Source organism: Stigmatopora argus, chromosome 13 (assembly GCF_051989625.1).
Source record: "Stigmatopora argus isolate UIUO_Sarg chromosome 13, RoL_Sarg_1.0, whole genome shotgun sequence".
Classification (NCBI taxonomy): domain Eukaryota; kingdom Metazoa; phylum Chordata; class Actinopteri; order Syngnathiformes; family Syngnathidae; genus Stigmatopora; species Stigmatopora argus.
In genome coordinates this window covers 9,050,410-9,065,250 of record NC_135399.1, presented here as the reverse complement: position 1 = coordinate 9,065,250, position 14,841 = coordinate 9,050,410, and the positions used below count along the sequence as shown (strand labels likewise).

The 14,841-nt window shown below is 41.2% G+C and overlaps 1 protein-coding gene across 7 annotated transcripts in view; it reads left to right on the top strand.

Annotated features, from left to right (window-relative positions):
* The first annotated feature begins 227 nt into the window (after positions 1 to 227).
* LOC144086551 (mitogen-activated protein kinase kinase kinase kinase 4-like) overlaps positions 228 to 14,841 on the top strand; it is a 36,364-nt gene continuing 21,750 nt past the window's right edge. For 3 of the 7 annotated variants that reach the window (XM_077616443.1, XM_077616439.1, XM_077616438.1), the window contains exons 1-3: positions 228 to 507; positions 757 to 822; positions 12,790 to 12,846. In XM_077616443.1, the coding sequence (XP_077472569.1) occupies positions 451 to 507; positions 757 to 822; positions 12,790 to 12,846 (180 nt within the window). In that variant the 5' untranslated portion in view covers positions 228 to 450. The remainder of the gene's footprint in view (positions 508 to 756; positions 823 to 12,789; positions 12,847 to 14,841) is intronic. The other 4 variants (XM_077616445.1, XM_077616441.1, XM_077616440.1 and 1 more) reach the window with 2 other exon arrangements.

The window sequence follows — 14,841 nt, the reverse complement described above, 5'->3', positions numbered from 1 at the left end:
TGACAGCGAAAATGTATATAAAAATTCCGTTGTACCATCTTAAGTACATAGCACCATTTTATCCATACTACGTGTATTAATGTATTGAGATACTGATGTTATTGTTGAACAAATTATAATATTTTAACGCAAATTAGCATGCAATTTCGATTTTCTTGCTAGCTCGCCATGCAACATCCGGGTAGTCTGCGGATGAGGCGAGAGGGGCGGGCCAATCAAAAGGATGCGGCCGGAGAGAGAGACGCTCGGAGCCGATTCAGTCGGTATGTAGCAGCGGCTGGAGCCTAGTTACGAGAGCCAAACGCCGCGTATGGCGAGGATTTAACGCCACGACAACAATCATTCAATGATGAGACGTTCGCTGTCGGCGTGAAATACTTTTTTTTATTTTATTTTTTATTTTTTAAACGCCGTTTCGTTCATAATCGCCTTTATTTTTCCCTTTAAAAAATGGCGAACGACTCTCCGGCCAAAAGCCTGGTGGATATTGACTTGGCATCCCTTCGGGTGAGTGTATAGGTTTTAATCACATTTAATACCGTACGTAATATCGATATGAGAGAAAGAAACGATGCTTACTGACGAGTTTGTAGCTGTCCTCGTCTTTGTCTAATCCCTGCCGCTATTTGTGTGTGCGTGCGTGTGTGTGTGTGAGGCCAAGTCCGAACGGACGCCGGCGGCCTTGGCATCAAACACACCCTTTGCTCAATTACGCTGCTTTAACTCATCATCGGGCGCATTGATTGTGTTTTGCAGGATCCTGCTGGGATTTTTGAACTGGTGGAAGTAGTAGGAAATGGCACCTATGGACAAGTCTACAAGGTGAGTGTGTATATTTATGTGCCTGTGTATGTGTGTGTATCATCCACGCCCCAGTTAGATATGGCGTGCACGGCCTCCATTTACACTGATTTAAGAGATTCCATCCTCTTGACAGGCTACCCTGCGCCATTTGCATGGGTGGTGTTATCGCAGTTGTGCCCCTGAACGCATCAGCCCTTGGTGGTGGTCTTAGGCCCGCCCCTTAATCGATAGGGATACGGCGTTATCGTGATGCAGTGTCAATACACCTATGCAGGATGCTCTTTTGTTTAGAAATGTTTTCTATTTGTTCATTTTTATATTACAGGCTGAAGTCCCATGTAGTTCCTGCTCATTTTGTTGTTGTTGGGTGTGTGTAAACTCTAATTTTTGTTCTAATCCTCTCTTATTCGTGGACGGTTCACAATGAAATTCAGTAGGTATGTTCTAGGGATGTACATGCATCGATCCTCGGAGCTGGATTTGAAAAAAAAAGTCTCAATCTTGTCTTAATAAATTGCTGATTTGAAATTGCCACTCCTATTATTTGCGCACTATTCAGGATGAATTTTGGTACGTATGTCTAAGGGGGCGTCACGGTGGTTAACACTTCCGCCTCACAGTTCTGAGATCAATGGTCCAGGCCCTGGTGGGTTCCAACCTTCCTGTGTGCGTGGGTTTTCTCTGGGGACTCTGGTTTTCCCCCCATCCCAAAAACATGCATAGTAAATAGCACACTAAATTATCCTAAGGTGTGACTGTGTGTAAATGATTGGCAACCAATTCAGGATTCCCCCAACTTTTGTTGCCCGGGCGATCGTAGTTCATTTTGAACTTGTTCTTGCTAGGTTAATATCGCGATGAATGGTGGTGGTGACAGTTATTTTGTAACTTTAAGTGCTTACACCTGCCACAAATTGATTGTTAAATGTTACTTTTGTCTAAATGAAACTCTTCTTTTTGACCCCAATTTAGTGCTTTGGTGTCAGGGTGCCACAAGAGAACAAATAGCCTGAAAGTACAAAATCCCAAAATAAACACATTTGTGATTGTTTTTAGATTATAGTTAATGCTGCCCTCCGCAACGTATTAAGAATTATTATGTAATCATTGCATCGTGATGTCTTGATGACATTAAATATTTGTTTTTTTGATGACCACCTCACAAACACACAAAATTATCAAATGATACAAGTAGGTGTTACATTGTTGGAATAATTACTACCATTTAATTGTTCCCCTAAAAGATGGTAAAACAGATCTTGACGGTTTCCTCAGTTGTTGTTTTTTTGTGCATCCCACTAGATTTTTGGGGGGGGGGGGCTTTTTTTCCTCATATCCTCAAACTCATCTGACCCAGAAATCTTGGAATGTGACATGGCGGAGGAAGGATCGGAAAAATCAATATGAGGGGAAGCAAAAGTGGAAATTATAAAGGAAAGTAACACGTCATCATAGTAAAAACACGAACTCTCACTCTGTTTATTTCCAGAGAACGGAGGGCTACTTTTTATTGCATACTCAGCGGGTGGGCTGGGAACCCCCCCATCCCCTTGCAACCTGCCAAATAACTCGTTTAACCTGCTTTATGACTTTTATCACACACTACACAGAAAAAGTACATTTTTATGACATGCTAGTAAGGAAGTTTAAAAAAAACAACAGCAAGTTGTCAATGCACTGACATTTAATAAAAATGACCCAAAATATGAGTGGATATTACTGCTAGCTTAAGTGAAGTATTAGCTACTTGTGTAGAAGGAAAAGGCGATCTGATGCTCAAACTATTTAAATGTTTAATTTGATCCATAAAAATTCCTATTACTTTACTAGTAAAAAATGTTTTATTTCACCTCATTTTGATACAATCGTCGATTAAGCCGTATTGTGAGTTACGCTTTGATTCCAACCACGAGCCATAACACGAGAGTAAGATCACAACACACATTGTTTTGACATACCGAGATATGTTATGTCATTTTCATGTTGGCGATACTTTTTCACGTAATATATCAGCCATTTGGAACAGGATTAGGGACACTGAATGGAAAAAAAATAAATGTTGCGTACTAGTTGCGTTTTTAAAATCGTTAGTTACAGTTACTACAGTTACATGCTATAATTGTCTTGGTTGCAGAGTTAAAAAAACAACAACAACAAATCTTGAGCCAAGCTACCTCAAAGCAGTTCCGCCTATTCAAAGTGGAACGTAAAGGCGACTGTTGTGACCTTTTTGCCGCACGGGAAGTGGAGCTACAACCACGTGAACAAGCGAACTGCCGGGATCTTTTTCTGCTCTTATCTTGCATGACCTTTCCATGTTATAACAGCAAACAGGAAGTAGTGTAATTTTAATTTTGAAGTCTGCAACGATAAATATTAGCTCAGCCTTTAGCACTCGTTGACACCCCTTTTCTCTTTGCCCAAAACATTTCCGTTCCATTCAGATTTTGTGCCCATTTTTTTTAGTCATGGTTCAGTTCAAGTTTAGTTAGAAATAGTTACTTAATTATGAGATTTGCAAAATAACTGAAGATATATTGCAACATTTTGGGTTATCCTGGTATTATGCCAGTGGTACCAACATTAGTACAGTTGTATTTTGTACCTACCGTTTGATTTTGTTTTACCATATTGAAATTTAATATCACCATTTAGAGCTTATGCAATAATTGACATAAAAGAAACATCGTAAGGGATGAATACGCTTATCAAAGCCATTGTTAGTCACATGTTTTTGGAATCAACGTACAAATGGGGTTGCGATTTTACTCCACACTGGATGTTGTTGTGTAATAACTGGTTCTTCCATCAGTGTCCAAATTTCTGACATTTGTGAAATTTGGTTTGTAATTTCTGGATGATGATCAAAGTTTGACCTCACTGGATGGAATGCTGTTGACGTGTTGCTTTTGTTCCTTATTGTCAACATCATTTTAGTGTGAGCAGTTCAAATTGATCTTTTTGTACTTACTAGAAAAATATATTGCTTTTTTATTTCTTTTTTAGTTGTGTTGACATGTCTCGGTGTGCGAGTTCCTGTCTAAGCTGTGAGTGACTAGTAAAAAGATTGCCCCCCTACTCCCACCACCTGCCCTTCCACTGAATACTACCCCACCCTTCCACTGAACACTACCCCACCCTATCCAGGGCCTCATGGTGTGTCTAGTCCAGCTCCTTAAAGACAGTCGCTTGTCTGTCTGAGCTGCTGTGTGTGTATTATGTGAGTTTTACTGTACAGATGACCATCTGCCACCCCCTCCATTCAGGTGGCAGTTTGTCCTCAATTGTTTTGGACTAATTCTAGCCACCCAATCATTATGCAAATGCTTGTTCGTAATTTGTCAGTGTTGATCAAAATGACTATATTAATCACAAGCGTGGCACCTGGTGTGGTCTTCTGTTGCTGTAGCCCACCTGCTTTAGAGTTCACCGTGTCGTACGTTCAGAGATGCTCTTTGGCACGTTATTTGAGTCGCGTTGCCTTTCTTGGAGTTTGAATTAGTGTCTGAACTCTGGCAGCACCAAAGCATTTTCTCCCATGGAACTGCCGCTCCCGGTGGAATGGTTTCTCCTTTTCCAGATCAGACTCTGGAGACCCTGGAGATAGTTGTGCATGCATGAGAATCCCAGTAGATCAGACCTTCCTTCCTCATTCTGATGCTCGCCTCGAACACCAGCAGCTCGCCTAAATGCATTCAGGGGCTTCCATGTGTGGTTTGAAATTTGCATTAACGAGCAGTTGGATGGGAAGGCCTAATAAAGTGGCCATTTGGTGTCTTTATTAATGGACGGTCGTGACGGTACAGTCTCGAAACCATACCATTTTGGACTGCTACTGTTAGCGAGGCTAGTTACAACAGGGTGAAAATGAGATGAGTCTACACTCGCTAATTGTACGGTAGCAGTTCTATGGAAGGGTTAGGCCATTTTATTGACAATTTTAACACCTTGCTATTACACTATCACAACAAACAACTTGAGCACCATTGTTAGCAAGGCTGTACATGCGAGCAACTATATATAGTAACTTATAACATATACGTGCTTTTCTCTTGGTTGCCATGGCAACAGAGACTCCCACTTAGAAGTGTGTGGCTGTTGTCTGTTGTGTAACCGGCGGCCTCATTATTGTTAACATTTGTTTTCATCCGCTTTGACCGAGCCGGTCCTGGACGGTCACATGAGCAGCCCTCCTGCCGCACCATTGGTCCGTGGAACTCAGCCCCCGGATCAGCTGACCAGGACGCAGGCCTCCCATTGGAGCCCAGGCTTTCCTCCTGTTACCAGGCAGACTCTACCATGTCTCGGCTGTTACGCTATCTAGAAACTTCAAGCAGGAGTCGATTGGTTGCCGTAGCGACGCATCTTCCCACTCCTCCCGACGAATGTCTGTCTCTCTCCGGGCAGATTATGTCAATGCCAGTATGACAACTTCCTCGTTTGTTTCAAAATTAGGTGGAATTTAGCCAGGTTATTAGAGATATTTTGCAAAAGGTTTTATCTAAACATAACACAAAATTCAGTTTGATCAGTTTTATTCTTTTCATCCTTTTAGAGTTTTATCTGTATTAAATCTGCTGGTGGTTAGCATGATGGCCTCGTAGTTCTGTGAACGAGGGTTCAATGCCTGGTGCCTTTTTTTCCTAGTAAGGGAAAACGTCTTTTAATCATGTTTTTTTCCATTTCATAAGGAAACCATTTTTTTAAATTATGTTCAATATTAAAGTGGAAAATAGAAAATATTTTTATATATTTATTTTTAGAATTTACAAAATGCTTTTTGAATCCAAAACACAAAAAGAAAAAAATGGATTACAAAATTGCGATTATTGATTTAAAAAGGGGAAAATCAGGAAATTTAATATACATCTATAATCTTCATTTGAATTTAATCCTAAAAAAGAAAGTCGGCACTCGTGTGTGTGAGCATGAATGGTTGTCTGTCTCCTTGTGGCTCCAGCACCCCCATGATCCTTGTGAGCATAAACGGTATGGAAAATAAATTAATAACATCTGCTGGTGCAGAAAATAGTGATGCAGTATGTTATTATAGAAAAGCTGCAGCCATGTTTGAAAAATATGGCTTAAGACTTGCCAAAGTTTAAACCACATATTAGCAAAGGTGATTTTTTTTTTAAATGAACTGTTTCTTTTCTAAATGCCTTTATTATGAAAGGAAGCCCCCATGCTCATGTTTGTCTTCATGCTTTAGCCCCTCTCTTGCTGTAGGTTAAATCCCATCTATTTTTAGCGTGCTGTGGCGGGGGCACAGTTGTGGGTCAGTATGTTGTGGGAGGGGTGCGACACAAACACCGTCGTTGCCCTCAAGGCCACAATGAAATATTTGCCTCGACGTGTACGTGGCGGAAAAGCATGATAGGATGCTCAGAAGCTCAGAGGGAAAGTCAGATTTATACAAATGTTGAGTTGTATTTCCTTTAGGTTAAGTCAGAATATTCACTGGAAAATTGTAATTTGATGAAAAAAATTGAGAATAATAATAAGAAAAAGTTCCCCCAAGAATATAAAAAGCATTTTGAGAAGTGTACTTCTAGTAGAAACAGACAGGTACCATATTTTCACGACTATAAGGCGCACCGCATTATAAGGCGCACCCTCAATGAATGACACATTTTAATTTGTTTTCCATATATAAAGCACACTGGATTATAAGGCGCCCATTCTATTTTGGAGAAAATTTAAGACTTGAGTGCGCCTTATAGTCGTGACGATACGGTAATAAAAAAAAGAAAGAAAAACTAGCTTTTTTTTTTTCTTTAGAGAAAAGTCAGATTGTTTTTGTAAACAGTTTTAATCTTCCTAGACTAAGAGTTATTTTTCCTAATAAAGGGTGAACAAAGCATTTTTTAAGTATGTTTTCCCCATGAATAAAAATGGATCTATTTTCCAAAGAAGTAGAAATCTTAAACAAGATTTCTATTTTCTTTTGGAAATAAGTACTAAAAGCTTTTTTTAAATGGAAAAAAACTTGTATTTCCTTCAAAAAGTGTAAACATTTAAATTGTCTTGGTTGGGCTGCACTTGGGTGGTTTGGGAACATACATCAAAAACAGATCTGCTGTCTATTAAGCGGCCCCCATAATGTGGGGGCTCATTTCACTCCGTTACTCGATCCTCGCCACTTTTCACCAGCCTGCTTTTTTGTCGCCCCACCCTTCCTCCTCACCATCACATGACCCTTTATTTACCCCCGAACCCCCTCATTACCCCCCTGTGGGCTTTCTCGTAGGAATGTGATGAAAGTGTTCGCGTGGAACATTGTGGGCGGTCGTCCTCTGGCCAAACCCCGCCCTGCTGAGTCAATGCAAAGGATGTATTTAGCCTCGATGTAAAGGACGGTCCTGTACCGCTGACTTCCTGTGTGGGTTTGTGTCCGTGGTGGTGGCGGTGGCTGTGTCTTTGATATAGAATACCCACCAAGGGAAATGTCCCTGATGAACCTAAAACACGTACGTGTCTTGGTCAGAATAAAAGATAACTTCACGTTTTGAAGTATTTGTCTTTTATACATGGCAATAAAATTCATTTAATCTGAGATTAAGATACTTGAACAAGTACAAGACGGAAAATGATAAAACTGCAGTCTGATTTAAATCGATGATGTCATCATCCCGGTGCCGTTTCCACGGTGTTCGCCTTGTCTATTTCCAATCCAAGCGAAACAGTCCTTTTTTTGTTGCTTTTATTCAAAGCCCAATGTTCCTCCAAGTGTAACCATGTGTTACCAGAGCAAAAACCCCGAGCACAAAGCTTGTGTCGCTGATATTTACGGCCAGCATTCAAGCGCAGGGTGGGAAACACCTTTTCCCAACGTACCCTTTGAACCATTAAGTCCGTGTGCGGTCGATTGGTCGCCGGTCTTTTGGTCGCCCCGACCGTGACAACGGGCGACCAAAAGACCGGCAACCAAAAGACCGGCGACAAAACAAGGTAAAACAACAGTCTATGCATCAATAAAAGCCAACAATGGCCATGAGCAGTTTCACTGAGCCGACGTGTGAGTGTATAATAGTTTGTATGTACATGCGTTGTCCCTTTTAAGAAGCTACGTCAGTCAGGGTATTAACAAGTTCTCCAACAAAAAACAATAAAAGTCCGAGAAATTTGGAGCTTTTCTTTAGCCTAATAATTACTAGGGCATTAAGTATGACTAAATAGTAAGTCACAGTTTGTATTTAGGGAATTTGAGCAACGATTTAAATGTTAATTATCAGTAGCCTTCCGGGCGACCAAAAGATCGGCGACCAAAAGATCGGCAACCAAAAGACTGGCGACCAATCGACCATGTACCATGAAGTCGGGTGTTAAATTGATTGTCATTAAAGAATGTATTGTCTTTTAATCTGAACAAAACGACCATGGCAATTTCATCAGGCACATCATTGATTTTTACAAATACAAGAACATTAGTTTCACAGAAGATTGAATAGTCCTTGATTTGACACAAACGGCAATGTTTATATTGTGGCTTATCCCTTTATTCTTCCACATAAAAGCTAAATCTGGCAAAAGTAGGCCAGCGACACGATACAGACACACTTAACCACGCGGGCGCACTGACGCGCTCCACTGCACACGCGTGCCTTCAAAACCAGAGGCGTCGTGACATTATGACATGGTCGCCTGCTTATTCACAAGCATGCCGGTTAGGAATGTTTAGCACCCTGATTATGTATTTTGGGTGTTTTTTTGCTTGGCATAATTGTATCCGATCTGTCAAGTAATATTTTGTATAATAATACTACTAGCCCACAGTGTTGAGTGGCGATTTAGCTCAAACCCCACACATTTAATTCAGGGATGCTAACAAGCTAATTGAGTTAGCTGCCTAGCCTGGCGTCTCGCCCCTGCTTCTAATTGATATCAGTGCTCTTGACTTTAAGTCGTTTCTGCTTTGCGAAGATTAGTCGCAAGTGTCTTTTTGTTTTTTTAGGATGCGGAGGGTTGTAATCCCAAAAGGAGATAATGGAGATGAAATATTCCCATACACAGTAAGTAGTATTATCCAGATGTCAGTCCATAACCCCAAAACAACAAAATCACAATATTTTCCTAAATTCTGGTCAGTCTGAAAGACTGCTAGAAATAGACAAATAGGGACGTCGGAATGGTTACTTTTAGGTTGAGTTATCTTTCTTTCTTCCTTTTCAGGCATGGCTTCTTTACACTTTTAGTCACTTTACTTTAGGTCTAATTAAAACTAGATTAGGAGCAGATTTTTTTTCTCTAAAATTGAAGCGATACTGTAAATGATTATCCATTTTGAAGGTCAAACCAACATCATATTGATGTTTGGAAATGAATTACTGACAGCCATAATTGACGCGATAATCGAGGGATTACTGTACTTTTGCATGTGTCATCGTTTACCCTCAACCCGCACAAGGGATTAAGATGGAAATTAGCCCTCGGCTACCATCTTACATATTCACATATATATGTTCATTAACATGAATATGTTTATTAGGATGTGCTGTCCCTTGTTAAATAAATCAAACACAAACTCATGAGGTGTTTTCCCCTCAAATCCAAACAGATCAGGAAAGTACAGTAAAACCCCCAAAATGGAAACTTTAAAACAAAATAGCAGGTATATTATGTCTTTTTAGACATTGCCTCATGATCTTTTTTTCTAGATCTATTCCTGACTGACATTGCTATGAAATTTCATTTGCAAGGTGAAACAGTCTTTTCAGAGGCTGATTTTTTTTTATTTTTTTTAACAGCTAAACCCAAGAAGTTGTGATTTTCATCTCGATTCACTTCCCATTTTACCACATTTAATCAGATCGCCGCTATTAGCCTCAATTTCGACATCCACGTCACAAGCGGCCGATTTGATCATGAATACGATCCGTGATTGACATCTAGTCAAGCTACCTGTCAACTGCCATCGATATAAATGAGCCTGGGCTGGGGGGCATCGAGCTTCCGGTGGAAAGAGGAATTTAGAAAGGCCCAAATTAGCTCGCTCGTTGGCTACCTTGTACAAAGTTGCACCCGTGGTCGGAATGTCTCCACTGTACTACGAAAGGATCCCATGACACTCGTCAGTCACCCCGAGCGCACTTTATGTTCACTAGGATTACCTCAGCCGACCAAAAAAGGCTTGTTTGTTTGTACGCCATCTCCTGTCAATGTTGCTCATCGTAACGCCAAATGATCAATTTAAAATCATACTTTTTGATTTTTTTTTAAGGGCCTTTAGGAGAAGAGGCTCTAATCTCCTGTATTTCTCATTAAACACGTGGGGTTTTAACACTGGTTTATGTTAGATTTTATATTTACAGGTGTTGAAGTTTGTGTGAGTGTATGTGTGTGTGTGTGTGTGTTTGTGCATGTGTTTGTGTGCATGTGTTTGTGTGTGTGAGTTTGTGCGTGTTCGTTTATTTGTGCGTGTTTGTGTGTGCATGTGTTTGTGTGTGTGAGTTTGTGCGTGTTCGTTTATTTGTGCGTGTTTGTGTGTGCATGGGTTTGTGTGTGTGTGTGTGTGCATGGATTTGTGTGTGCGTGTGCATGGGTTTGTTTGTGTGTGCATGGGTTTGTGTGTGTGTGTGCATGGGTTTGTGTGTGTGTGTGCATGGGTTTGTGTGTGTGTGTGCATGGGTTTGTGTGTGTGTGTGCATGGGTTTGTGTGTGTGTGTGCATGGGTTTGTGTGTGTGTGCATGGGTTTGTGTGTGTGTGCATGGGTTTGTGTGTGTGTGCATGGGTTTGTGTGTGCGTATGTGCGTATATTTGTGCGTGTGTGTGTTTGTGTGTGTGTGTGCATGGGTTTGTGTGTGTGTGTGCATGGGTTTGTGTGTGTGTGTGCATGGGTTTGTGTGTGTGTGTGGATGGGTTTGTGCGTGTGTTTGTGCGTATGCGTGTGCTTGTGCGTGTTTTGTGTGCGTGTGTTTGTGCGTGTGTTTGTGCGTGTGTTTGTCTGTGTGTGTGTGTTTGTGTGTGTGCATGTGTGTTTGTGTGTTTGTGCTCTGTGCGTGTTTGTGCGTGTGTGTTTGTGCTTGTTTGCGTGTGTTTATGTTTGTGTGAGAGCGTGGGTGTGTGCGTGGGTGTTTGTGCGTGTGTGTATGAACATTCGTGTGTGTGTGTGTGTGTTTACATGGCAGCTTGCACCTGGCCCCTTGTCCGTGATTCAAAGCTTAGAGGGGGTGCAATAAAGAAGACCTTGTCCCTCTAAAAAACACCCACAAACACACACCCACTCAGATCACTCTGTATGTGTGTATGTTTTTTTTTTAATAAGATGACACCACTGGCATGGCATTTCCTTTTGGGGGGTTGGCATCTAGCTCCCTACTTCCTGGTCTAAATCCTATCTGCCTGGGATCTCACACACACACACTAACTTAAGTATACGGACAAACAGTCTCCTTGATTTCATCCCAACGCTATAGTTGTAGTCATTTCTGTCATTTGTTTAGCAATAGCATTAGCTTTGCACAGTGTGTCATTTTTTGAACGTGGTGAGTCATTGATTTTGCTTAACAGTGAATTCCAAGCATAAAGCGCTACATTCAACCCAGTTCCAATTTCGCCCACTTTTGGGTGCTGAGTATAAGCGATAACTCCTCACTGAGCCGTGTATCCTGAACCGTGTCGATGCACGAGGAAGCGTTGTCGATTCTCAACTAAAAAGTGACGGTTGCGGTCGGATGAGCATGTGAAGTGAAGCACTGTGAGTAAATCAATTCATGGACAGCTGCCCATGTGACCCTTTCAGGCCGCCAAGCTGCTGACTGAGCACGTTTTGTTCCACGCCCGGCGACGTTTGTCGCCTATCCTCTCTATTAATGCAACTAACTTCAACGTTTTTGGGTCCAAAGGGTATTTTGTGGTCGGTAGCTATCACTGGTGTTCATTTTTCAGCTATTCTTATTCGAAATGCAGCACAAGATGGAAAATTCATGGATGTTTCCCTTGGCGCTTTATGTCACTGTAGCAGCATTTGGCATGATTAGTTTCTGTCCTTGAGCTCGTCCGTCCTTGCGTCCTTACTTCCATTGAATAATTGGAAGAAAAAAAGCCAAGGGGATGATTTCATGTCACAAGTCGTGTCATTCATTCATTCATCTTCCATATCGCCCATCCTCGAAAGGGTTGCAGGGGTTGCTGGAGCCTAACCCAACTGTCTTCGGGCGAAAGCCAGACGACACCCTAAACTGGTCGCCAGTTAGTCATAGGGCACACAGAGAGAGATAGACAACTACTCACAGTGCCACCGAGTGGGAATCGACCCAAGATTACCCGCACCAAAGTCAGGCGGAAGAACCACTGCACCATCGGGTGTCAATGTTTTCTAATTGATGAGGTCACCACTTGGCTATATGAGCTAGTGATCATTCAAAAGAACCCGAACAAGCGACATTTTTCATATTTTCCCCCCTCCCCGAAGCTAGCGATGGCGTCGGTGCGTTTATTTTGGCCTTCGCTTTAGCCTGACTAGGCCGTTAGCCATCCAAAGCGTTAGTGTGTGTCTGTGGATGTGTTGGAAAGCGATGACTTAGCAGGCTCGCTTCGAGACTCACTTATTTTGCTCCATTTGTTATTTCTGCTCTGTTTGTTTTTGCGTTCAAAGGGCTAATACCACTGATTTTTTTTTCTTTCTAATCCGTACAATGCAGTGTTGTTGGTAAACTACAGTTTGCGGTCTTTTCTTGTGAGTCGCGGTATTTAAAATTCCCAGTGTCTTGTGATGTCCCCTCAATGAAAACCTTATTCATCTACATTGAAGATAGCACATAGTGCTAATAACTCCTAATGTGTTAATATACCGTGTTAGCGTTTAAACCATTTATTCAATCCGGTGCCATGTTCAGACAAAAGCAATGCAACAAGACTTTTATTACTGTGTTTGCAAGTGCAGACCAAAATTATGAAATTTTTGTTGTCTGTTACTATTTTATTGATTTATTTACTTTACTTTTTGGTCCTTTGGTAACACTTTTGCTATCGTGTGTCTTTAGGGTCGACATGTCAAGACAGGACAACTGGCGGCCATTAAGGTCATGGATGTCACAGAGGTGAGTTTTTGTCCATATTGAAAGATGGTATTACTGTATTTATTCGAGTATAACGCGCAAAAATGTTTACCAAAAAACTGAAGCAAAGTTCGGGTGCGCGTTATACACGAATCTCGGTGAAAAACTGCCCTCTGCCAATGAGACGTAAAACGTGTCTTTGTCCGCCAGATGGGACGCAAGAGCCCATTCTATTGGCCGGTACTCACACTTATAAAAAAAGAACTGAATAAAGTAATCCAATCCAAGAAGAATGGAATCAATTGTTTGGTGAATCTGATGATGATGAATCAGACTTTGAAAAAAATTGAAATATTATGATGATGAATAAGATTTTAAGGATTTAAAATTGTAAATTCCATTTGGGAATTGCGTTCATACTAATTTGTTTTACCATGTGTCCGTACCATATGTTGCGAATAGTAAATGTTTTATCATGGCGACATGTGTTTAAAATTTGCCGGTGCAATTCTTGATTTGATCTGAGAAAAAGTGGAAAAAAATCATGTATACCAATTTTTAGTCAGAAATTATGGGTGCGCGTTATACTCATACAAATTTGGTGCATTCATTTTGTATTAAACCGTAATACAGTTTTAGCACATGGAAACCAAAATGTGGAACTTGCTAAATTCGAGTTTGGCATTTGTTGACACAAGTTGTTTTTGACTTTGTTACACTTGTTTGAAAAGGAACTTAATTTCCCAATAATTAGTTTTATTTAATTGTATTCTTTATAATTACACTGTTTTAATAAATGAAATGTGAAAGAAGCCTGCAAGAACGTATAGCACTATTTGTCTTTTAAAGTTGACTAAGTTTCTTTTTGCTGTGTGTGTTTTGAGCACATCGGCATGCGCTCTGACCCACATTCCGTTTCCTCTTCTATAATGGGACGAGAAGACACACACACACACACACACACACACACACACACACACACACACTCTGCTGGTCGTATGTAGTTTCCAGCTGTGGCGCGTTTTGTTCCAGTCGTCACGAGGGCTACAATACATCAGCCAAAAAATAGCGCTTATCTTGTCATCTTTCTTGGAAAAGTGGAGAATTGCGGTCAAATCATGGGAGATGTTACAGTTTCTGCGGTTTTTCTTGGTTTTGCTCCAAAATCCTTTAAAAACCCTTTTGGACAATTCATCAGCCAAAAGTATTAAAGGCTACTCTCGGGTTTCTTTTGATACCTGTCGTCCAGGTCTTAGTAGATGTGAGATAGGAATTATTAATCCCAGCCATGTCAGGCAAAACTTTAGCCGTATAAGCCATGGCTTCAAGCAGAGGCCTGCAAGTCCAAGTGAACTGTTGTGTGTGTGTGTGTGTGTGTGTGCGCTTGTGTGAGTCATCAAAGACTGGCTAGATGACATCATGACTGTTTGACCAAGTGCTGGTCTGCTGTCCTTGGGTGTTCGTTCGCCTTGTACTTAACGAGCTCAGTCACGTGTTCTTATCGCCCTGCCAAAATGGAGGCGGTCCGAGGTGTGGAGAAAAAAAATCTAGAGTGTTGGGCGCCGAGGACTCTTGGGACGGGATTGAAAGCCGTAACTGGAATGTTGTCCTTGTGGGGAACATTGCGCCGTCTTCCCACACACCAAAACACGAACTTTATAGGTTCACGTGACAACGACAGAATAGAAATAGATACGTTTTTCCCCCCCAAAATGACAGAGTCCAGACTGCATACCAGGTCACTAGTTGGCGACGTCGTCGAGTTGCTCTAATGATGATGACTATGTCTGCAGACGAGGGATAAACAACACTGATTGTCCATCTGGTGGATCGTGAACTTTGTGAAGTGTCTCTAAACTAGTTTCTACACCCCAAAATAATCCAGATTTTCCTAAAAACAGGCTCAGCAATCACAGCTGAATTAAATAAATTAAATACAGCATATTTTTTCTTTATGTTTAAACGTTTGCTACTAAATTAATAGAACAGATTTTAAAACGGCAGCACAGAGTACAAGTGGATAGCGCGTCAGCCTCA